The sequence below is a fragment of the Falco biarmicus genome, chromosome 10 (genome assembly GCF_023638135.1).
Source record: "Falco biarmicus isolate bFalBia1 chromosome 10, bFalBia1.pri, whole genome shotgun sequence".
Classification (NCBI taxonomy): Eukaryota; Metazoa; Chordata; class Aves; order Falconiformes; family Falconidae; genus Falco; species Falco biarmicus.
This window is the reverse complement of record NC_079297.1, coordinates 23334926-23360010: the sequence shown is the minus strand read 5'-3', so window position 1 is coordinate 23360010 and position 25085 is coordinate 23334926. Positions and strand designations below refer to the sequence as shown.

At 36.2% G+C, this 25085-nt stretch overlaps 1 protein-coding gene across 2 annotated transcripts in view; it reads right to left on the bottom strand.

Moving 5' to 3' along the window:
• Window positions 1-8903: 8903 nt before the first annotated feature.
• Window positions 8904-25085, bottom strand: part of LUZP2 (leucine zipper protein 2) — a 309793-nt gene continuing 293611 nt past the window's right edge. For both annotated transcript variants that reach the window (XM_056355154.1, XM_056355153.1), the window contains exons 11-12: window positions 10020-10097; window positions 8904-9376 (exon numbers count right to left, since the gene is read on the bottom strand). In XM_056355154.1, coding sequence (XP_056211129.1) covers window positions 9272-9376; window positions 10020-10097 — 183 coding nt within the window. In that variant the 3' untranslated portion in view covers window positions 8904-9271. The remainder of the gene's footprint in view (window positions 9377-10019; window positions 10098-25085) is intronic.

The following is a 25085-nucleotide window of genomic DNA, read 5'->3' as shown; positions in this document are numbered from 1 at the left end:
AAATCCTGTTCCATCTTTGATGACCCATGATGAAGAAAAATAGAGCAATGAGGAAGGGATCCAAGTACATACAGATCTCCAAAACCAAAGAACTCTCTTACTCAGTGATATAAATACCTTAGGTTGTTTAAATGATTTTTTAACAATCTATAAACCTATACATGTTAATCTGTAACTGCAAAATCCCCTTCTTTTTTTTTCATGTTGCACATTGATACACATTGTATTGTTTTGAAATAGTTTGAAATTGCATTTATATGATCTCGTTTTGCTCAGTTTTGCCTATGTGTAATGTAGGAGTAAATCTAAAATTAATGTTTGTGAGACAAGATACCTCTTTTTGAAATGTAGTGCATAAATATATGTATATGTATATACGAGGCAGAGGAATTTCCCTTTTCTTTCCTAAAGGTTTTTAAGAAGTAGCAGCATCCTTGAGTGCTTCTCTCCTAAGTGAGAGAGGAGTGTGCTTTTCCAAATTATCCAAATCCTCCTGAAGTTTCTACTGAAATCAGAGCACTGGAAATCTTTTTCTTTGGGGAAAAAGGTATCATAGCACCAAATTGAGGATAACTGTCATGATGAAAGGTATTTGGCTTAAATGTACTGCTTGCTCTGAAAAATAAGTTTTATTCATTTCCATTAAAACTCTGAAAAACTGTAAGACTGTAAGATGTAACCAATTTATTCTGGGCATGACTGAAAACATCCCCAAATCTGCAAGTTTTCAGTTTGAAAAACTATTACTCTGCCTAGTAGCTATCTTAATTAGTAACCATTAGATGAGTCTTAATTCATTTCTCTGTATATAAAATCAAAATCTCAGTGGTGAATTTCAAAGGACTGGTAACATAATCCTTTGTTGCTTCCCTGGGGTTCTGCAATAGCTACAACAGTGATCCAACATTTAAAATTCTTTTTCATAGTGAAAATAACGTTATTTTATTTCAGAGGATGCTTGGAAATCGATTCCTGGTTTGTGTCCTATCCTGTTTGTTCTTACCAAGCAGAGTTTGAAAGTAACATGCAAGAAAAACATGTATTTACTCATTCACTCACGCGAATGAACAAAATTATCATCAAATAACTTGACATGCCAAATTTTGGATTTACTTGTCCTCACTCATAATTAGCAGCTTTAAAATGGTTCTGAACCAGTCTTAGCATTATTTTCCCCAAATAATAAGGAACAAATAACCCATGTAAATGTTTTTTACTGTTCTATTTAACAGCTGCATGTAAAGTATTTTTTATACCTATCTCTACGTATCTATGTAATGTATATATATATATATCACTAGATACGTAGATACAAATATATAAAGAAAAGAATGCTTGATGCTACACACTATGTAAGAATACGTTATATATACTATAACTGAATATACTACCTATAATATAATATAATTTTTATATGGACATATGTATTATAATATATAGCACATATATAAAATATAATCTAAATGTTTGTCATTATATATATTATATATTATATGTTATTTTACTATATACTGATATATAACATTTGATACAAATTACTCTTGGTTGTGTATATATATATGTAGTATGTATATGTTAATGTTAATTCTGATGCTTGTACTTCCCTTCAGGTCATCACAGAAGGTTTGTTCACAGAAGCTTCACTGAAATCATATGGTTAACAAATAAGCTGGCCCCAGGATCCTAAAACAGTTTTAATTTTAAAACCTACTTCACGCGGGTCTTATTTCAATCGGTAATCAACTCTTTCCTTACCATCAATAAGTCTAGACTTTGTTTTTTGTTTTTTTTTTCTTTGTTTAATTTTTGTCTATTTTTTAATTTTTTATTCTTTTGGATGATATCTTCTGCTGCGTTTACTGAAACACTGACTAGCTTGAACATCAACCGAGGCTGTGATGAATTACAAATCCATAAAACCAAGAGTAAATCAATAATACTTTCTAAACAGTATGCTTTCCCGTATCACTGGAAAGATGTAAATAACTTCTCCTTGTTTAACAGGCACCAAAGAAAGTGTGTTGGACCCATTTTTGTAACTTTGCCAAGGCTTACCATTCTGAAACAGACAGCTATACTTGGTGTAATTTTAAAGGCATAGAAAAGAACAACATGGAAACTACTGCTTGACACATCCAATCCTGTTTAATGTTGCCTTTAACTACAAAACCAGTGCCACAGCAGTATTCGCTGGGAAGTACACTTGCCACAGCGCCCGAGATACCACTGGGGTTCAGCACTAAGAGTTTCTGACACGATTCCTCAGCCAGGATGTCAGGTGGTCCTCTGGCACCGCCTGCACCGATTCAGCTGGCCACGTTCGGAGACCTGAAGAATATGAATAAACGTACCTGCAGAAAATGTCTTTTGTCAATGGGACGTGATGGCTGCATTGTGTTAGCACCTACTGTAGCAGGATTTAATAGCAACATAATCCCTGAAACCGATGCTTCAGCTGACAGGTTGACAGTAGCAAAGACAGAAAGACAGGAAGAAGCAAGTGAGAGGGTGTAACGTGAAAACCTTCTGAACATTGCATCACTTTATACTACAGGTCAATATTTGACAAAGACAGGTGTTTAACCAAGTGTTTCTTGATATGCCAAAATATTATTTGCTTGTTATTGTGTTGATCAAAGATATTCCTTTTAAGTTACAGCTGTGAAGTGAGACGTGTACGTGACAAATACCCAGGTTCCATGTATTCGCTAACTATTATGTAGTTTTAGTTAAATACTCTCCAGCTGAGTACTGTATAGAACAAGGCAGCATGTTTGCAACACACGTGCATGTAAACCTGAATGCAACATTACATCTAGAACATTGCACATCTGTTTTCAGGTGTACCAGTTAACTGGGACAACTGGATGAATAAAATAGCAGACCTCACATTAACTTAATCTCCATTCCCTGGGAGGGGGAGAGCTCCCTGTGAAAGCATGCAAAAAACGTGTAGATGCGGTGCCTGGGGACACGGTTTAGTGATGGACTTGGCAGTGCTGGGTTAACAGTTGGACTTGATCTCAAAGGCCTTTTCCAACCTAAATGATACTATGATTCTATAATGCTATAAGTTATTTGAGTTGTTACTTCCATGTTGGACCTCTACCCCAGGTACAACCTTTCCTTTTATTTCAGCCAAAACAATTTAACTCTTAGAGCTTACTGTTCTGCTAAATAACATGTCTTAATGAGTTAAATTAATGGGAAAAATTCCTTATGGAATAATAGCTCACTATAGTGAAATAAGTGAGAGGAATGCCCCTTAAATCGTCCTAGTCTGACTACACAGAGGAGTATACTGGTAGGCAATTGAGATTATTTATTTGTGTAAGAGGTGGGGTGTGACAACACAAATATAACAAACTTATGCAGTTTTGATAGGCAATTTCTAGAAGTACGTGTTATTTGTAGGCTATTCACCAAGAAGAAAGTGAGATATTGCAAACTGAGATTATTATAGAAATGAGATGAGTAAAGGTAAAATAAAATGAACATTTGTCCAAATCTATAGGAATCACATAGTCAGAAAACTCCCTAGACACTGAAGATATCAGAACTTCTCCTATTAGTAGTACCAGTCCTATGTGGACAAAGGAACGAGCGAGTTATATAAAAATAATATATCAATGAAACCCTGTCAAGTGTCCTGTGTATTTACATAATGAGAAGGCTTTGCCCACTCCCCCCGCCCCCCAACTACTACATACACTTCTAACAATGATTCAATGATTTCAAATGAACAGTAACTTTTGTTTACTTTCATTTCATTCAACACGGCTTGCTCACTAGGTACCAATACATAATTCCAATCTCTTGCAATTGGCATTAATTACAGTATGCAAATTTATAATATTGAACTATTAATCATTAGAAAGTAGAGAGAGGCCACTGCATAGCGGTACTAGAAGGTTGAGTGTGCTGTGGAGAAATAAAATATCTCACTGTCTTTCTTACTTTTCTCAATCAGTGTATACAGAATCTTGTGACACTTGTTTTACTGTGCAAATCAAGGTGGAAGCATTGAAGTAAATCTCTAATACTATTGTTAATTGAAAATAACTTAGAGAAATTTAAGGAAAAAATATTTTCTGTTAGATAACACAGTTAATGACTCATGAAAGTTTTGTTGGTATGATAACTTACATATGTGATTTACTTTAGATGCGAGTTGTTTCAAGACTTGAATTAAGGCAAAAAAATGTACTGAAATATTACAGTAGAATCATGCTTGATTTATAGAACATTAGATGGGACAGTCTTGATTCATGTCACATTTAAGAATATTTTGGAAGAAAAAGTTAGTGGGTTTTGGTATGACTAATAATTAAGTGGTTTCGGATTTTTTTAACTATGCATTTAAATAAATCGCTAATTCTTGCATAGCAACGCATTTTAATATATCTTTAATCACAAGTGTGTTAACTGCAGTTGATTGCTTGGCCAACTTTAAAAAGTAACACTCAAAGTAAAATTAAATGGCAACTACCAAGCAGGATTGCAAATGCAGACTTTGTTATCTGTTTTGATCATGAAATTATTTTATTTTCTGTTTGTAAGTGGAGCCAAACAAGGGATTTTTCTTATAGACACCTTATCTATAGACACTTATATAGCAAAAAGAATGCTCAAAATAAAAAAAAAAAAAATAGAAGACAGAAAAACAAAATAGGTATTTCTAACTATTATTAACTGCTTTGAGATTTTTCCAGAAACCCACCCATTTGTGGAGCTTACCTTTAAGAAATCAAATTTGAATATTTGTTCCCAACAAACAAATAGTAACCAATATTTCATATGCTTCTATAACATTTTTCAGTCTGAAGATCTGACTCAAAAAATGAAAGTAAACTGCCTTATCCCATATTTATATATTCACATGATAGACAGTAGTGTATTATATCATTTGTGCTAAGGTACTTACAGTGGTGAGACAGCTTTCCTGAAGCCACAAGGTCAGGCGGAGACCAGAACTGCGTACCTTAAGTTTAATGTTCTAAGATTCAGTGAAAGACTCTTCCTGTTCACAGGGAAAGAAATTCCTGTTTAAAAAGAAAAGTCACTCCTTCTGACCATGTTGTTAATGTGCATCCGAACTGGGCTGCCACAGGAATTTTTGGCTTTTCATAGCCCATGTTTAATGGGAAAAAACCCACAAAACCTAAACAAACTTCAAGGCTTACTGTATAACTAAGTAAAAAACACCTTCTCTATATAAAATTCAGTATGAAAGGGTAACAATGGACTGGATTTTACTACCCAACTTCTTAAGCAGTGAAGCACAGAGATTTATTTCGATGCATCCTGATGATTAAAACAGAAATCAAATTTTATTAAATATGTGTTCACTCTAGCAAAACTATCTATCATATTGTACTGCAGATAATGACTCATTTTAAACACAAATATGCTTAAACTTTTTCATAGCTTTTCAAGAAGAAAATAAGAGGAATTTAGTGTTTGGTTTTTATATACAGGCTTTGCCTTGATCTTTGTCATGTTGGTCAAGTCAACATGCCTTCGTTAAAAAATTTATAATGCAAAGTAATATCTGACTATGGGTGAAAATTTGCTCCAGAATTTTCAGTTTCCATACACACTTATATATGTATATGCATGTCTACATGTAAATTTATGTATATATACATAAAATATGCATGTGTGCTTAAAAATGCATATGCACATAGATACTGACAGAGAGATTAACTCAGAGAACTCTATTATGCAAAAGAAAAATTGAAACAGAAGTTTAAAGTTTGAAGAAAACTATAATCCACCTCATACTCTTATGAAAGAGAATATATTTGGCCTGCTCTTGAACCGGAAATTAAATTGCTTTTAATGGCTAAACTTTGGAAAATCTAGTTGAAAAGCATTTTGTTTCCTCATGTGTAATTCCCGTTTGCAAAGAGAGAGATATGGTCCATGACCTGGTTGCTAGGCAACTGCATGGAATTACAAAACATTTCCTTAGGATGCGCTGCCCTGCAGTATGATGACTCTGCACAGGGAGACAGACCCAGTGACACGATTCTCTCTGAACCTGATCATAAACAAGTTTGAGAGCATTCTAGAGAGACCGAGGAAGTGTGACTGACTTACATGGTATAAGTTGAAGCTCCTTCATGAGCATGTTCTTTATCATGTAGAGTAAGTAGGAATCAGGGGGAACAGCAGGGCCTGTTTAGCTTCATCCCAGCGCTGGGATGTGAAAGTGCTCACCCTCACGGCTGGAATGAGAGACTGGTTATTGATCCACAGGAGGAAAATATACACATCTTTGCTAGTGACAAGCACTGTTAGTGCTTCAAAGCATTGTTGTGAGGGTGTCTTTTTCTCTTTCTTTTCAGAACCCTTGACTTGTACCGCGCAAACTCTTCTACATTCCAATGCCCCTCTAAAATATTTTTTCTTCCATATATAAACTGAAAAGATGTTTTCTTTCAAACCAAAAAGATGTTAGTATGTTTTTGAACTGTAGTTCTCGAAGAAACAACCATCAAGGATAGATTTCAGTTCAGATGTGTACCAACCCCTCCACACAAGACTAGAAACTTCAGAATAGCAATATTTGTGAAGCCATAGCTGCAAAATATATCTGATACACCTACACTATATACAGATAAAAGACTAATTTATAGATCATTATCTTTCTTAATTTTGTATCATTTTATGGATTATTCTAAAAATAGTAGGTATGAAGTCACCATCTTCAAGAAGAGAAACTGTTAATCACACTGAAAATGAGTGGCAATCAATGCCCCATCTGAAGGCAGTAAAGTAATCCCCAGAATAAATGTAACTGATTTCTACAAATTTAATCAAAGCAAGAGGATTAATTCTCCCCACCAACATGGCTTTATTCCATTCTGTCTCACCCGATCTTCGTCACCACCGAGGAAAACAGAGATAAAAAAGCAAAAGCATGCATGCATGTAAACACAGGCCAGATAACGATCCCGTGGCTAGAGGAAAATGTCTTACAGTAAACCTTTTGGAAACAAACCAAAATATAACCTCACAACACCACACCCAGACAATATTTTGTGTTGTTTTTCAGATGGTAAACAGATGGATTACATGAATCATCTGGTGGTGAGATACCAATTAAATGATGCACATTCCCAGACAGCAGAAGGCTGCTCAGCCATTCACTGGTTTCATGTATGTTTAAAAAATAAAGTAAGCGACCTAAGTTGTTGCTGATTTAAGTTTTTTCATGTTGCGGACACGACCCCCAAGCCACCCCTTGACACAGCAGTAATCAGCAGTTATAACAATAGCAGATATGCTGTCAGCCCTGCTCAGTTCTTTAAAGATGAAACAAATGCCAAGTAGGGCAGTTCACCTCGTTCCTCTGGGACACATACATGAAGATCCATGTCCTTTCCGGACAGATGACTTGAAGCAGTTTCAGTGACCTTTTCAGCTGATGCCTCAGGTATTCCGTTAAGGCGTGCTGTACGCAAAATAATGTTGGTTTTGACATAACTAGAAATTAGCATCAGCTGTAGCTATGACAGGATCACAAGTCTCTTGCTCACTGAAAATTTTGAAACACGGCAGACTGTCTTCAGCCAGGTTTGTTGCGGCTGTAACTTAAAGGCAGCGAATGTCCACTATATGTCTCACTTCTGCCTGAAATAAATTCATGTTGTATTAGATGGGTACAATTTGATGTTGATTGGTTTTAGGATCAGATGTGAAAAGTCACATCTTTTTTCTGATCATCTTTGTGGCCAGGATTTCACTTCTTTTGACACTTAACATGGATAATAATTTCTTTGATAGCAGTGCAACTTTGTTGAGCAGTACATTGTCATCATTTGGTCAGCTCATGAGTTTCTTTTCTTTTCAAAATGGTTGTAGGTTCTCTGGACAGAGAAACCTGCCATTCTGCAATATCTGCCTTTGACGAGAGGAGCATATACAAGATGTCAAGGTGAAATATTTTTCACACCAGCAAAGAACAGACTTATTGGATGAGACTGTTGAAGGACAGGTAAAATCTTAAAAGACAAAAATAAAGCAGACAGCACCACTGAATGAAATAAGATTTTTCTGTTTGCTTTTTAAACTGACTCAGAAGCAAGGAAAAGCAAACTAATGTAAGTAAACTACTGTCAATCTAGTAAAAGTTGCAATGCATGGCTGTGTGCAGTAAGAGGAGGGTGGAGTTTACAAGTCATGGTGGCTTAAAACACTTCACACAGAAGGAAAGTGTAGGAGCATTGCATCAGGCCATTACCTGTTCTGAAGGCACTACTTGAAAGATTTGCATCTCGACAAGATGAAGCATATGAATTCCTAAATTAGACCAATAATGACACACACACAAGGAAACAAAAACATTCTTCCTTCTCCTCCCTTCCTTTTTGCTTTCTTGTCATTGAATATGTGACCCATGAGAAACTGGAAGAACCCTAGGAGCACAGAGCTTACCCCAACCAAACCGCACATCTCTGCTGGAGTGACCAAAGGCCACCCGTAGGGAACACAACCCAGGTTTACCAATTAAAGTATATTTATCTTGCTGAGATCAGCACAAATGTAAGGGATGAAACTGCCCACGACTGGTACCCAAACTATAAAATTTTAACTCGGTTCCACCTGCAAAATTTTTTGCTTGAATCCTAAAAGCCATGACTCTATCTCCAACCCTTTAACTCTGTATTTCTGTCAATGCTTGAATGTTAAAAAAAAGAGCAGTTGTGATAGCCGTTAGAAAAAAACAACCAAACAAACATCTTTTATTGTTTTAAGTAAGCAGATTTGAAATGGTATTACTGAAAGGTAGGTATACATGGACCCCCCACTGTTCCATTTTTACAGATGCTCTTATGAGTTGTACTTCAGCTATGTTTACACAGATCCGCCCCGCCCCCCCCCCCCCCCCCCCCCCTTAACTGCCCCTTAATTCTTAACTTGATTTAAAACCTAATCTGCCATAAAGGTACATGAAATAGAATAAACTGAGAAAATACTTGAGAATGGCTGTTGTTTACAAAGAAACTAATTTACAGTATACAATTACTTATCAGGTAGAACAAGAGTTTGAAAACTGGACTGTATTACAAAGCATTTCTTCAAACATCCATTTTGGATTATTGCTGGAAGGTACTAATTGGTCTATTCTAGACTAATTTACAAACATTCATAAAGTAGTGAAAAACGCATGCTTTAGAAACCTGGTACATTTCATGCCTCTGGACTAAAAAGAATATGAAGATGGAAGCCAGTAATGGGCATTTTTAATGTAGATTAGTTGTGCTTAGAGGTTCTTTTCTTTTGTACTAACGGACTCTTCATTTTTTTTCTCATTTCTTTCGGGTGATTTTTTATCTTCAGGTTTTGTCCACGGAGGGCTATGCAACTTCTGTTGGAGGTGAGAATAGCATCTGTGTAAGCATCACATGCACGATATGCACATACATCAGCAAATAAAAAAAATGCGTTAAACAGGTGTACCGGTCTAAACTACTGTAACAGAATATGCTATTTGTCCACTGCATCTGGGAAAAGATTCTGACCTCCTCTAAAGGCAGCATATTTAACAATCTTTGACAGCGCAAAACCGTACAAGTCTGAGGCTGCTTTAAAATGGTGGTGATTTTTATCTTCTTCTCAAGGTCTATCAAACGAAGAGCTCAGATGTGCAACTTGCTTAAGACTTTGGTAACATGGCTGCCTACAGCTTCACAGAATTGTAGATACACAATTATTTTGGAAATACCTCTCTTCTCCTGTTCCCAGGGCTATGGGACATCATGTTATCAAACTAAGTCATTTGACTACTAGCATAGGTGAGTTTTTCAACTATAAAATGCTTTTGGAAATTGTTACCAACAAGAAGCCATTCTGAGCAGATGAATTGCAATCAGGTAAAGTCAAAATCAGAACTGAGAAAACAGTTCTATCTCAAAAGCATTAGTGTAGAATGCGTAAATGTACTTCAAGTAATTGCATACTTTGCACAACCTTTTAATAAAAACCCGAGAATTGTTCACAAAACAGAGTACCTGGAAGCTTGTCTCTGTTTCTGCTGTCTTCAAACAAGATGTTGAATTATTGCGATTCCCCAAACACATCTTGCCAACCTGCCAATAAAAATGTCAGAAATAACTGCTTTGTATTTGTCCTTAAAATATTGATGGTTTTCCTAAAAGAAAAATCCCTGTGTTGTTTTTTTAGCCCAGTTGGTGAAATGAACCAAAACAAAGTTTTCAGAGCTAAGTGAATCCTGCACTCACATCATCTCATGTGGCTGCAAGTTTAACAACTTAACACTTATCTCACATTTTTCCCCCTCCTGTTTAAATCTCATCACAAGTAGTGAACATTATTCCCCCAATGGCCCCATGGAATAGGTAAGTAATTATAATTGTTTATTACGAGTTAGGAAATAGTAACAAACAACTGAAAACTAACGTTACAGTTAGGACTTCTCCATTACCATTCTCTTGTAGAATCTGCTAGATCTCCTAAGTATAATAATCCTTAGCTGGGGATATGTATAATTATTCCCTGAACAGGGAAGTCAGACGACTCTCAAGGTATGGAAAAGCTTGTTAGATTCATTGCTGTCATTTTATTCCAGGAATAATGTAATTTTCTTTGAGAATATGCTTTTTAGTATCAGGGAAAACAGAGTTGAACAGCATAAATAAAATTACTTATACAGTAGATTTTTGAACCAAAGAGATCTTGTGTTACGAGTCTCAAGTAGAAATATACCCAGCACTGAGATTTCTGCTGTAATTAAATTAATATCCCTTTGGGACTGGGATTAATGATGCCATAGGTGAAGAAATTAAAAAGTGAAATACAGTAAAATATTAATAATCTTTGGTCATTACTTTTGAGTGTGTTCATACTGGAATTTCTCTACTTGTTTTGCTAGTGAAACTGATACATTTAAATAGAGTGAAAGTAAATGAGGGGATTTTTTTTAAGTTTTAAGCCATCAAGACTGTTTCCAACATAACAATAATTTTATTTTAAATTCTAACGCAACCCTTTCTTTGAAATATTTTCTGCTTAGCCTAAGTCCTTGATGATTTTTGAAGACAAGTCAAGCCTAGACAGAGCATTTTTTACGTATCAGACATAATCCAACATAATAATAAAAAAAGGTGTAATAATCCTTAGTATATGGACACAAGCTTTGCTCATAGGAGTACGAATGCAAAAGTGCCCTCAGTAAGAAACTCCCAATGATATTCACTGCAAGGTTTGCTGGCATTTCTGCAAGGTTTTCTTTTTTTTTTTTAAGATTATGGTTGATAACATTGGTCTAGGATAGGATAAGTTATTTGTGTCTAGGAAAGCAAAGGAATCATGAAAAAAAGGAAAAAAATCTTTCAATGGTATGTTTTGAAGCACTGTTTTTGACAGACTTTCTTATGAAAATGGAAAGTAAACCTGAATTCATCTTATAACAGCTTAAATCACAACACAATAAAATTTACTCCACTCAGCAGAGAACACTGAAAATAAACACCCTACCATGCTAATTAAATATCAAGAAATTCCATAAATATCTTTTCAGAAGAAATGACATTGGATTGGAGTTAATTAAAAAGTTAGAGACTGACAAGGGGGAAGAAAATTCCTAAGTTTTTGCACTTGAGAAATTCCGACAGTCCCTTGCCTGTAACAAAGTTGATCTGTGAAGAGGTGTGAGGACAAAAATGAAGGACGTTATTAAGAAAACAGGGAGACAGTGGTGCTGCCAAAGATTTGACAGTACTTCGGGGGGGTTAGTCACATTGAAGCTACTGAAATGAGCCTCCGAGATGGAGCAATTGAAGTGATTGATGGTAGGGACTCTTTGTCCAATTTCTCTCACTATACACAATAGCTAATAAAAGTTGGATTAATATTACCTTATAGGGAATAATCCGGGTAGTATTAATAAAAAAAGAATAATCTAATGGTAAAGCAACTGCAATTTTTACAGAAAAAAATCAAGTAACAACAGGTGGTTTATGCTCTAGATTAAGACTCAAGAGTAAGATGACAAAAAGTAGAAATTTTTAATAAGATTAATACTTCAAAAGCTTAAAAGTGTGGTCCTGGCTTAAAATATTTACTAGTGAGTTAGACTGAAAAAAATGTTTTCAGCTTAGTCATGTTTAGAAAAAAATGAGAGTTTGAGAGACTTTTAGGTGAGCAGCTTGAGGACAAAAGATGTTACAGGTCAAAAAAGGAACAGCATTTCAGGTGTAATGAAGGGGACAGAAATAATGTTAATGAAATATAAGATCATTTACAAATCCATACTTTGTACACACTTAAAAAAAATAATCAAGTAACCTATTGCACTGAGATGATACACAGGAGATAGAAATAAAAAAAAATTATTAATTTAATAAAAATATAGGTCAAGTATTTAAGACATATGGAAAAGAAGAAAAAAATGTTGCCTTAAAAAAAAAAAAAAAGCTAATGGTAAAAATAATGCTTTAAAAGTGACCAATCTTTCATACTTCTTTCATAGACCAGATAGCAAAGGCCATCTTGATAGGAACACAGCCGTGAAGATTTATGTCTGTGTATTCCACGTTTGTTCACTTACAGTTGTTTTCTTTTTAGCAACACACCATACAGATCACTGTTGGAAAACGATAGCAGAATGGGACATTTTTCTAAACAAAGCCACTCCCACATCTTTATGTTGTTAAAGCATAAAGCATCCATTATTGATTCCTTGCCACAGTGAAACCTTGTCTATTATTAACAAATAAATTACGGATAAAACAGCAGCAATAACTTTCAATATGCCATCAGTCAACAACAGTTCAATAGCCAGAATTGTAGCCAGGCATGGTGGATGAGCCGTGTACAGCCGCCAGCTCTTGGCTTTAAGTCACTTCAGTTCCAAAAGCTGAGACAGGTGGGTATAGCACCATCTCCTGCTATAGCTGTAAACTAAATCGAATCCCACACATATACGCCCTCAAGCATATATACAAAGACATGCAGTTATAGATACACACACCTGAAGTATATTTATGTGCTTATATATACATATACACACTCAGGTGTGTATATACGAGTACAGGTATATGTATAAATAAACACATAAATATATAAACATACACATACCCCTTTTCCCTAAGCTTAAGACCACCTCAAATAAATGGGGAAATATAAACCCAATGCACTGGAACACCCTTCAGAGCCATGAGCAACATAAAGACAAAAAAGCATCAAATATTACACAACTTTTTTTTTTTTTTTTTTTTTTTTAGTTCGCTCTATGGCAAGTGATGGAATGATGGGTTTGTTTGCTCTTCTGCGCAAGCCTCTCTTTCTGTCAGATTCACTTCTGTGAGAGGTACACTAATTAAAAAAAAAAACAAAAAAACCAAACAACACAGAAAGGTGGTTTGACACGGTGGAAACTAGCAAAAAGCAAAAATAATTGCTTTCGGAAAAAAAGGGGTTGAAATGTTGTCAGCGTGGTTTTTCTGTTTTACGAAGATGAGATTTCAGACGTGCCTGCTGGAAGAGTTACTGGCGGTTTGCCAAACTTTGGATTGAGATTGCAGCACATCAGGGGTGCGAGGGTGAGCTTGTACCTGTATGTTTCTCCTGCAAGAGCGGGCGTTCGGAGTGGGGAGGGGGAGGAAGGGGAGAGTAATGGGAAGATGCCCACTGTGAAAGCCCCTCTGCAGGACGCTTAGGTTTCCAGCTTACGCACAAATCCTCTAATGCCATGGAAGAGAGCAGAGCACTTACCGCTTGTAACTCACCACCTTCACTCCTCGAACACCAAGGAGGAGGAAGGTGGTACAAACCGACCCCCCCTCCACATAAACCTGGGGAAAAATCAGCTTTCCTCTCTTCCCTCCAAGAAAATCCATCACTTTTCTTCCAAAGAATGAACACTTTTTAGAAAGATCATTGGTAGAAAAGCTAATGAAATGCTAAGACTATAACAAAAGACTAAAAGCATCCGAGTAGAAACAATATTCAGAAGGTTAAAAAAAAAAAAAGCAGTAAGTCAGTAAGTCCCAGAAAAAAAGAACTCAAGTCAGTCCAGTTAGTTGAATGCAATGCCACTGAATTCTCTTGGACCAGCATAACAAAGCACGTTGTAATTGAAAATCTTGTCACCAGTACTTCAAGGATGCAATGGATTTCATACCAAGTGTAACACAACATCCCACAGTTTGGGCTGTTTCCCCGGTTGTTGTGCAGAGAGCTGTAGGGAGAGGAGTGGGAACATTGTGCAAAGGATGAAAGTGTTTTGTCTCCACATCATCTTTGTCAGTCACAGGTATTATCTTAAATACATTTTTTTAAAAAATTAATAAATCTTAAATCTGCACTGGCTTCATGGGGGGGCAGGGAGCAGGTACTACTGTTCTGCCACCGCCTGAAGGCTCTGAACAAGTCCCAGGTAACACTGCAGTCTCACAGCTGAACCTCAGTGTAATGATTTAAAGTTTGGAATGAATATGAAATAATTTGTTGCTTGTCCTCCTTATTAGTGCTTCCAGAGAAGTTCAACCAGGCTTTTAAACTACTCACAAAAAAAAAAAAAAAAAAATTCTAATACCCAGGGGAAAATGAAGGCTTCATATCTAGGTGATGGCCCTTTGTCCCTTAGCTAATGTCTTTCCAGCGATCCAGAAGGGTAGTACGTGGATCTAGGGTTGCAATGATAATACAACTAAATAATGTTGGCTATTTTCTTGTTTGTGTCTGAAGTTACAGGTGGATAAGGAATGCAGATCAAAAAGCAGAGGACATGGCAGAGATGGGCAGGACTAAATACCTAGGAAGCTATAAACTAAGGAGAAGATAATTCAGCACACATACTTTGATCTAGCTAGAAAATGCTGGATGACTAAAACCTTGCAACATTTTTAAAAGTGCAAATTATTGTTAGCATGGTGAAAAACTGTCTTACAATGAACTTCTCATACAAGATTAGAAATTCAACGTATTGTTTTGCATTTACGAAACCAACAGCAAAAAAATCTAACAATAATCTCAAATCCTGACTTCGTTACCAAAGTCTGTTTCCTGCCATTGGCACTTGGAACCAAACGGGCAGTTTTTCCTTAACTGTATTCTGTGCTTTCTTCTGCTTCCCTTTAAGGAGCCTGAGGCTGGCAGTTTCAAACAGAGCGGGGATGGGAGACTAACTCCCGGTCTCATTCAGAAGCACAATTCCTGATGTTTTGGAGATTCAGTTAGCATTTGCTCCGTTCATCAACCACAAACAATGCTTACCTCCCCAGGCTGGAAGAAGCCTTTGGACAATTTCCTGGTTTTCCTCACCCAGCTCAGCTGAACCTTTATCGGAGCCTTAACCACAACTGTCACATTTACAGGTTCATCAGAGATGAAGAGGGATTCTGCTGTAGCTATTTCCTTCCATTCCCAAAGACTTCTCAACCCAGTACATTTCATCCTGGCTTCATTAGCACGTGCCCACACAAGCTATCCCTTTTTTCTACATTCAGGAAGCAAATCTTCAATACTTGTAATGACAGCCAGTCTTCAGCCAAGTACACAGTTATTAAGCAAATGTTGGCTGGTCCTTGAAGTAGTTTCATGACTCAGAGCACTGAAACAAGACTGAATCTCTGAAGCTTAGAGTCCTGTCCCCTCTCTTTCCTCCCCTTCCTTAAAATTTCCTTGCTTTAATAAAAATTACAATAATTTAATGTGTTCATCTAACCATTAGTGACAGATCCCAGAATTTCACCCATGAATTGATTTTACAGAATAATCTCTGGTTTTTATATGTGGAAGCTTTCTCTACTTCACCATTAAGCTGTTCTGGTATTTCTAGTATGCCTGCCATATATTTTGTAATAACGGGTACATTTGTCAGACAAATATTATATTCAATAAATTACAGATGTTGCATTTTTAAAACATCAAGAGGGATCTAACATTTGAACACTCAACTTTAAAAGCTCTAGCACACAGCACTGAGAATTCCAAGTATTGAAAACTACACCTTTCCCAAGGAAAAGACTTAATGAAAAAGAAATTCTGGAAACTTTTTGTCAAGTCTGTTTTATAGTTGGCCATGCCATTTGACTGTTTTCACTGTTATTAACTCATATCAAATTACACAGTGTCTTCTTAACAACTCCTTAAAACTTAGCTTGGCCAACATTTATGACTTTTATGAGTAAGCACAACAGAAATCTTACTGTAATTTTCTTCTAAATGACAGACAAACAGACCAAATTTAGTGATGTTGAACTCTTATTCCTCGCTCTATATAAACTTTAAGAGACATACTAATTATCTAATTTAAAAATTTCATAGAACAAGTGTATTTTGCCTTAAGCAATACATTTTGTATATACAAGAGGAAAAAATACTGAGAACAGTAAGTGAGAAATTTAACAAGAAAGGATAATTGAGGTGGGGCATATGTCTGGAAATCTTTTTTCAGCTTTTATCAGTTCAGTATGCAGTTTGATTAACAAAGCATCTTTGTGTGAAATTCTGGTTATAAAAGATGCAGCTTGATCAGCAAAGTATGCAAAATCTTAGAAGTTACGGTATTCAGTTCACCTAGTGAATTATACAGCAGAACTGGAGAGATTCACAGTTGGATGTATAAATTACAAAGCTGGATCAGCCAAGTGTGCATCTTCATTTAAAAAGAATTTTCAAAAAGCCAGCTAAAATTCAGCGTGTCCCTTGGCTATTAAACTATGTAATTTAATCTGTAAACTACAGCACAATCTAACTACGAGGGTATTCCACTGCATCAACATCAACACAGCAAGTACAAACTGGCTTTATTGCTCAAATAATCATCCAACATACCACATAGGGACAGGAAATCAGGACATATAAGTGATATTATGCCCAGCTTTTAGAGCTAGAAAATAATTCCACTGCTGCTAAAGGGTATCACACAGATTTAGTAGAACAAACATTGCAGCTTCAGCATTCCTTTACATCACTATAGATCTCCTTTCGGCTTCAGTGGGCACTAAAATAGATATACAGGATGTTTGCAAAGTATGCTAAAATACTGAGCTACTTCCAAAGAAACTAAACCAGGTATGGGAGAAAAGGATGGTACGGTCTGGTCAGCTGACAAACTAGACATCTTAGTTGTCATCAACCAAGCGAGATCCACAGTTTATTCAAGGACACATTTTATCAGATTCACTCAATTTCTTACAGATCTCTTATGTCAAACCTCATCGTTTAGAAGAAAAGATACAGAGCAAGATTTGTGAGATACACGTTTTCACAAGACACCTCTGCAGGTTTTCATATCTTTCTATTCTGGAGTACAGTGTACCGAGTGGATGGTTAAACTAAGATGATGTAACTTCTTATGACCTTCAAAGTCCTCATTTAGGGAACAGAATTACTGAGTTTAAGAATTCTATAAGGTTGAAATTGTCTTTTAATGACCATTTCTCTTTTTCTCTCATTACTCCCTTGAGAAAGCAATGGGAGAGTACAATGTGATCAAAGCTCTGCGATTGAAACTGATAGAGAAAAATGAAGCAAAATGCTGTGGTTGCTTAGGAACATGTACAAGTTTTGCTCCAATACTCGGTGTCCTTTGTCACTGAATGATTAATGAACATGCAGTGTTTGTTTACTGCAGGAAATTAAGGCAGTAAATAAAAGCACTATCACGTTTATTTATCAGAGAAGACTCTACAAGGACGACAAGCAGGAAATCTAAGATGAGAACAAAGAACAAAGAATCATTTGATAAATTGTTTGATATTTTAGCACTACCAAAATAGATGGGTTTAAATGACGAGTTACACGCATAAGAATTATTTGATATGAAAAAGGAACAAAGTACATTCTGGTATAAAAGCTGAAAAAAGCTCCTAAAAGCTTTTGGGAAGAGAGGAAAGGGAAATGATACAGGGAAAAAGCTCTGTAGAACTCTGGTTCTGCAAGTTTCAGGAGCCAGTTATAGGGAAAACATCTCTGGACAGGGCTAAATAAAAATGGTATTGACGAGATTCCTCTAATAAAATAATAGTAATCTAAATAATGGAAACTTTTAAAAGAAAAGTGAGGATTTTTTTTTTTAATCTTTGATGAATCTCAACTTATCTGAAATAATCAAGATGTTACATTAAAAGATATCCTACCTACTTCTGACTACTACAAGTTCCATGTCAAATTTCATGACAGTATCAGCAGTACCTGATTTCAAAATTTGCTAATGCCTGTATCCCATTTTTAAACAAATATTTGTATTCATTCCAATGTAAACTGCTTTAATTATTATGAACATGCATAAAACCATAAAGAAGAAATTGCAGTAGGATTACAAATTTAAGACAGTGATGCTTAGCCATAGAGACTAAAAAATATCAGTCGAGACCAGCAGCTAGCTGCTTCCTTTTTGCCTTAAGAACTGAAGCATTGCATGTTCTCTTGTCAGTCTTTACTACAATAAATCTTCCAAAATATAAATTATGTTTTATCAGAGAAACAATCAGAGGATCTTTACAAAGATCGGAGAAAGGGTTGCTGAAATATTGCGTTTCTAAACAGAGTTTTAAGAATATTCATTAAGGTCCTATTCTTTGATCTTGGCCTCAACCTTCTTTTTTTTTTTTTTTTTTTTTTGTTAAACATATGGCATGTGAAGACCTGCCATACATTCCTAACCACACAACATATGCTTCACTGCAGCTGCAAAAAGTTCAGATAAAAACATACACACACCACACCAAGTAATGATAAAAATATGAGAACAACTCTGATGTATTCCCAAGTCTGGAATTTTCTCAGAGCAATAGTACCCACAGGTACAAATTACAACTTTGCATTATTGAAGTAATATGATGCTTTAGGAAAATAAATGGCTTCTAGTTCTTTCAGGATTTAGGGTATCTCTAAAGTCATCATATGAGTGTGGAAAGAGACATCCTTAGTTCATTTCTCAAAATTAATTTGAATTCTTCATTGTCCACCCCACCCCCAACATGCACACTACATAAGATATAGAAAATAATATTAAAAGTGGGAAGAGGACGCTAGCCCAGTGTCATCATCTGCACTATTTTTCTGTGCCATGCAGGTCATGTTCAGATGGATGGTGTACGTAAGAGAAAGAAAAAACTTAACAACCAGCAAAATTACTTTACTCATCATTGTGAGCAACTCACAGAACAGAAAGGAATCAAGGTAGGTCCTTAGATTTGTAAAATTGTGGGAACAGTTGTGAAAAACATATTAATACTTTAGGTCTCTGAAAATTTTACTACCTTTCTTTCATCAGTCCTTGGGTTTACAAGAAAACTTTCCCATTTTTATAACTGAAGTTTGTGCAGTACATAAAGTGCAACCAGGGCATTCTGACAAACCGGGATGCTTTATTCTCCCATGATCAGCTCCAAATGAGCTGCTGCCAAAAATGCAAGCGGGGAATCCTGTGAGTGCAGACAGATTTCTCATAAAACTTCACAAGGTAATGTGGGGACGGTAGCATAGCAATGGAGAAAACTCTTTTGAGAAAAACAGTATTTAATGCCCCTCTGGTAAGAAAATCCAGTACTTTGATTGCAGCCACAATTTGAAAATAAATCTTTCTTTAAAATATTATGCATATCGTGTATTCCCTGAGCTCTATTTGTAGATCTGCTCTTTTAGGACAGACCTTTGCAGTTTGTCCTGCCTGCGCAGCACTACACAGGTTGCTGCTCTTCAAAATAGCTTTAAAAAACTTTTTAAAAAATAATAATAATAATAAAAAAATATACCTTTCAAGTCCCACAATGTAAAGAGAAAACGTCTTCCTGCTTCCTGTATCTGCAAGTTTTTTAATTATACTGGACATTCTGTTTCTGATTGGGATAGATACTGAACTGTTTATGGCTTTCTTGCTTGGACGTGTGGGTGTCCTAACAATCTTTTTTGTAGCCTGGCTCTCAAAGGTGTTCCTTCAACACACACTGCATGCACAGCGCAGGGAAATCTTGGTGCATTACTGTGAATCCTAGACTGATTTTAGAAATCATGAACAGAATGAAACTATGAATATTACTTAACACCCATTTTTCAGCTGGAAAATTAACTTATAGCAGCAATATATTTAAGAGCAAGATAAGAGTGATAAAACTACTGCCTGCTTAATTTTCCAATAAGGAACATTATCTAGTAAGGCACAGTGAATATGAATTCCCCCTATGGTATGCTTTCTCTAATTTTACTACTTTTTCTTCCATACAGGATATTTTGTCAAATACCTACTTAACAAACCTTAAAGATTTACATTTTAAAGGAAATGTGTGTCCCACAGAATACTGAATTGGTCTTAAAATATCATAATTGAGAGATTAAGTGGTATAAAACTAAATCTTATTACATTTAGATACATAACCGAATTTCTTTTTCTTTGAATTATAGTGCTACTTAGATGGAGGCAGGGAACAGGGTGAGATTTTAATTTAACTTGAATCATGAGAAATAGTTCGACTCATCAAGCCTTCTAACTCCAGTTGCAGTTATCTTCTGCTTTCTCAGGCAAATTTTTCATACCAAGCAGCATACCATGCTGACTAAATGACTAAAAATACTTGTTGCCTGAAGCACAAAAAGCCACCACCACGCTTTAATCAAAATAACTAAATCCTTGATTTTACGAACAAGTTCATCTTTTCATTGCACTACTTGCCACAGAAACTAAATACCTTTGATTTGTGAAATGCATTAACAACTTTTTTTCCTCTCTGCTTTAATGTGTTCAATTCTGTAAAAACCAGCTGCTTGAACCTCTTTCAGCAAATATTCAGTCTAAAAAAATTCAGCCTCTGCCTAGAGTAACCCATCAAACTTCCCTTAACTTCCCCAGGTATTAATCTACCTGTAGTCATAAACTAAATGAAATTTAGTCCAACTTCAGAGTTTTATATCTTATTATTTCTTCTCCTCCTTCATTTTTTTTAATGAAAATTTAAGTTTCCTTAATCTTTAGATGTTAAGAAGGGTGCAACAGCAAATTATGCACGTTTCTCCTAGACACAGAATTTGTCTCCGTCCCCCCTTCAGAGGATGTGGCAGAGGAGAAGTCACCTATAACTGAATAAACATGTAACATGTTTGCAATAAATGGATAATATATACAGCTCTTTACAATTTCTTGGACACAGAATTATCTAAGATTTGTTTACCAAGCTTTTCCTCACATTGCCATGATTGCTACCAGCAAGCTACCCGCTTACCACCGCAGGAGCTTGTTATGTTTGGAGGGAGGTCATGTGTTGTCGTTCATTCAAAAGCTGTTGACACTTTTTCCTGCTGTCTTCTGCATTTCGCCTGCAAATTAATCAAGGTAGCACTATACTTTTTGGACTACTGAGCAGACAAAACACTCTCTCTGCATTTTTTCCCCTTTCTCATTCTTTCTGGTTTTTTCCTGTTTTATTTGTATGGTTATAATTGCAGCCATAATACATGCATTGGGGATTTCTGTTAACAGCTCCCACCATGCTGTTTGAATGAGAGTTTTGCCACAGCAAAAGCAGCAGATTTAGCTTTCTGTCAGTGTTGTCATAAAAAAAACAGCTTGCAGCTTTCCTAGACTGCCAGTGGATGAGATTACATCCTTTCGGCTATTACACTGTCACCTCTTACATCTCCCCAAAGATTTTTTATTATTTTTTTTTTTTTTATCAAATGAAGCATCTGTGACAGCTGTGCCTGATTATTACTGGAGACAATATGTAAACAAGGTTCTGCATCTTGCTGGAACGGAGCAACTCTTCAACCAGGAACAATCCAATTCTTGAAATGGTTAAACATCAAATCACGCCTTTTCCACTGCTGCTCTTCCTGCAACAGCTCTACAAGTTCTATTAAGTAGTCTAAAGAAACCCAGAGAGTACACCTGCATAGACTGACAGCTAAGAGCATTTGCTCTTCAGCAATTTTATGCACAATATAGCTGGCTTGTGAAATCAGCTTGACTAGGAAAAGTAAGTCGTATCGGTAATTGCCTAAGGCATGAATGTTTTCATACGATCTAGATTAGACACTGATTTCTAGGTGAGCTAAGCTTGCATCTGGAGAATTACATTTTCTTCTGTGCAAACCTTTGGGGGTGGGGGGTGGCAAAGAAGGGGAGAAAAAAGCATTTTCAGGACTCACATTCCTCTGACTCTGGTGGATTCCGAGAAAGATCGAGGCCCTGAGTTGAAGCCCTTTATGAACTGCTTTAGCTTACTTCAGCTGTCTGCAGTGTCTCCCTGCTGGGACCTCACGTCATTGTGAGCTGGCAAAATGTGTTCCATTGCATGCCTTTCACACACCTCCTGACGCTCAATGGACTGCTAGATGGGCCAGGTACTCCGCAAGCCAGGTGATCCTTTTATAGAAGCAATGAATTTCCTTCCACCAAAATATTGGCTGTTTTAGACATGATTTTCCATATTTCCTGCAACCTTTAAGATTCAAAGGGATATGAACAAGAATATGCACTGCTTTTTTTATATAGACACTGCATTATATTTATACCTCAGTATTGTTTAATTTAGCTTGATAGCTTCACGATTTTGCAGCCTTAAATACTAGTATATCATGACATAATATCACAAGAAATTATTTCAAAAAGAAATGATCCATAAAATCTGGAAAATGTATTGCTAAATTAACTGGCTATCCTGATACATGTATCGTTGCTTGTGCATCAAAACTGTGTACTCTGCTGAGACATACTTCCAATGTCTAATTCTAAGTCCACTGAAATCCATGGAAGGAATGTAAATTGTGTAAGATGTATAAGTGTTTCCAAAATATACCTTTGCTAAAAACAACAAACAAAATCAAAACAAACAAAAAAACCCCCAAAACAACACCCCCCCCAACCCAAATTAAAAAGTAATCACTTGCCCTTATTTTGATACAATATTTTTAAAGCAAATAATCAAATTTTTAAAATAACATTGACGAGCCTCTGTTCTGGTTATAAGTTTCAGATCAGGAAGGGTTTGTAATTATCCTTAGGGATGTGGCTTCCATCCAACTGTCCGCAAGACATATTGAAACTCTTCAGGGGGTAGGGACAGGAAACAAATCAAAATAATTTCTCTGCAAAAAAAAAAGTTAGAGCTTCAGACACCAGTTTTGAAAGTTTGAGCCATCCTTTCCTCGTGTCATTTATACTGCATTGAATTACCAACGAATATAAAGTTTTCAGAGATGATGGAGAGGAGGAGAAAACAAAGCTGGCAGGTTACTACGTGCAATCTAGTCTCTGTTTAACAGCTCTCTGGTGAGGAATTGTTAGTTTTGTAGAGAAATGACTACTGGAAAAGGTGATGAGGAGGTAAACAGATTAAAAAGATCAATATAAATAATTGTTTTGTTAAATAATGAATGCCATTTCATAGCTGCATTCAGTGATTTGCCTGTTTGGACTGAAAGAATTATTACAGTTCTGCAAACTTAAATTTCTTCCCTTTGAATAAGTGAGGCATATGTACAGTGACTGACAGTACACATGTTCACCTGATTTCTTGACTACCTGAACCAGTAAATCCACATTGGATGCCAGGAAAAGCAGCCAGCTTGAAGCCTTATTAACTCAGGATAATAAATGCCTGTACATCGTGCCTCTCATTTCAGAATTTGATTCCTGCTCAAGATTCTACCTTCGCAAATTACACATGCAGCATATATACCTGATTTCTCAGCATGTTGTACTCATTTCTATAGAATAAAAGTAAGTTTGGGTGAGGGTGTCATCAAGAAATCACTTACCAGGTATCAGGTTTTCAAATGTTTTACAACATTTTCTACCTCTAGGAAAGCAGAAAACAGGAAAATTTCCAGTTCTCATCCTCCTCAATATTCAAAGTAGTCAAGTGCAATATTACACCCTAGAAACCTTCCTCTTTTTTTCCTCTCCCAAACCAAAAGACTTTTCAAGGTATTTCAGTTTTCGTGATTGCCTTAACCAGCAGGATCAGATTCTGTAACAGCCTTTAAAAAGTGCCACAGCCGTACCGCTCAGAACCAGCCAAGCCAGGGAGCAGCGACGGGTCTGCTTCTTTCCCTGTCTGATTGCTAATTGATCAACATCACATCCCTTCAGCTATTGCGCAACCATCATCTCCAATTGGATTTCATATTGTTACCCTAAGCTGACATACACCTGCGCGTCTTGAGTTCTGGTTTAAAACACTACAGCATTTCTCACAGCAGCCAAAGGAGGACAGCTGAACAGAGAGCAAGGTGGGGTCTTGCCAAACCCTGCCTGGGTCCATAGATTTCAGTTCTGTCCTTATGGCCAGAACCCCACAGAGTTTTCTTGCATCTTACATAGGTATCTTTTAATCTATGCATTTTAATTATGCATTTCAGGAGAAAAACTGACTTCTTACATGAAAAAAAAAAAAATCAAAATAAAAAGTAATGTTTTTGAATGCTTATCTGTTTGCTGATAGTATGGGAGCCTTTGAGGTAGACTTTGCAAGCAAGATCCTCTGTTATCAAAAATAAGCTCTCCTAATAAAAAAATGGATATGCTATTATTTTTCTGAATGAAGCCTATTTACTAGACTGACAGCTTACCTCATAAAAATGCCATCAAGGATTCCAGAGTGAAAGGCTTTGGAAACAGTTTTTGAACTCCTTCCCAATTTGCTTAAAGCTTTATGAACACTCCTCAGCTTTTCAGTACGTAATTTCACATGCAAACATTTTTTTCAAGGATCATCAACACTTTTATCTTTTTTCCTTGAAATAATTTAAAAATTACAGCATCTTCCTGGTGAGCCCTTACAAGCTTGACTAAAAAACAAGCTTTGCATTTCAGATACTTGAAATAAGCAAAATTGTTTACAATGCATTAACATATATGCTTGCAGACTAAATTAGACCCTGTTGGTGCGTGCTTTGCTTGCAGCAAAACTTGCAGAATACTTCTGACAGAGAAGCAAGCCAAACTCATTATTTCTTTGAGTTCTCTTCCAAAGTCTGCGCTAGAATAAATGACAAAGCCCAGTTCTGCTTCATGCCTTTGAAATTCCCTTCAGTGATGCCTTAGATTTTCATTTCTAATATCCAATAAATTTGCTTCTCAAATTATGCACTGTTATCATAATATCCTA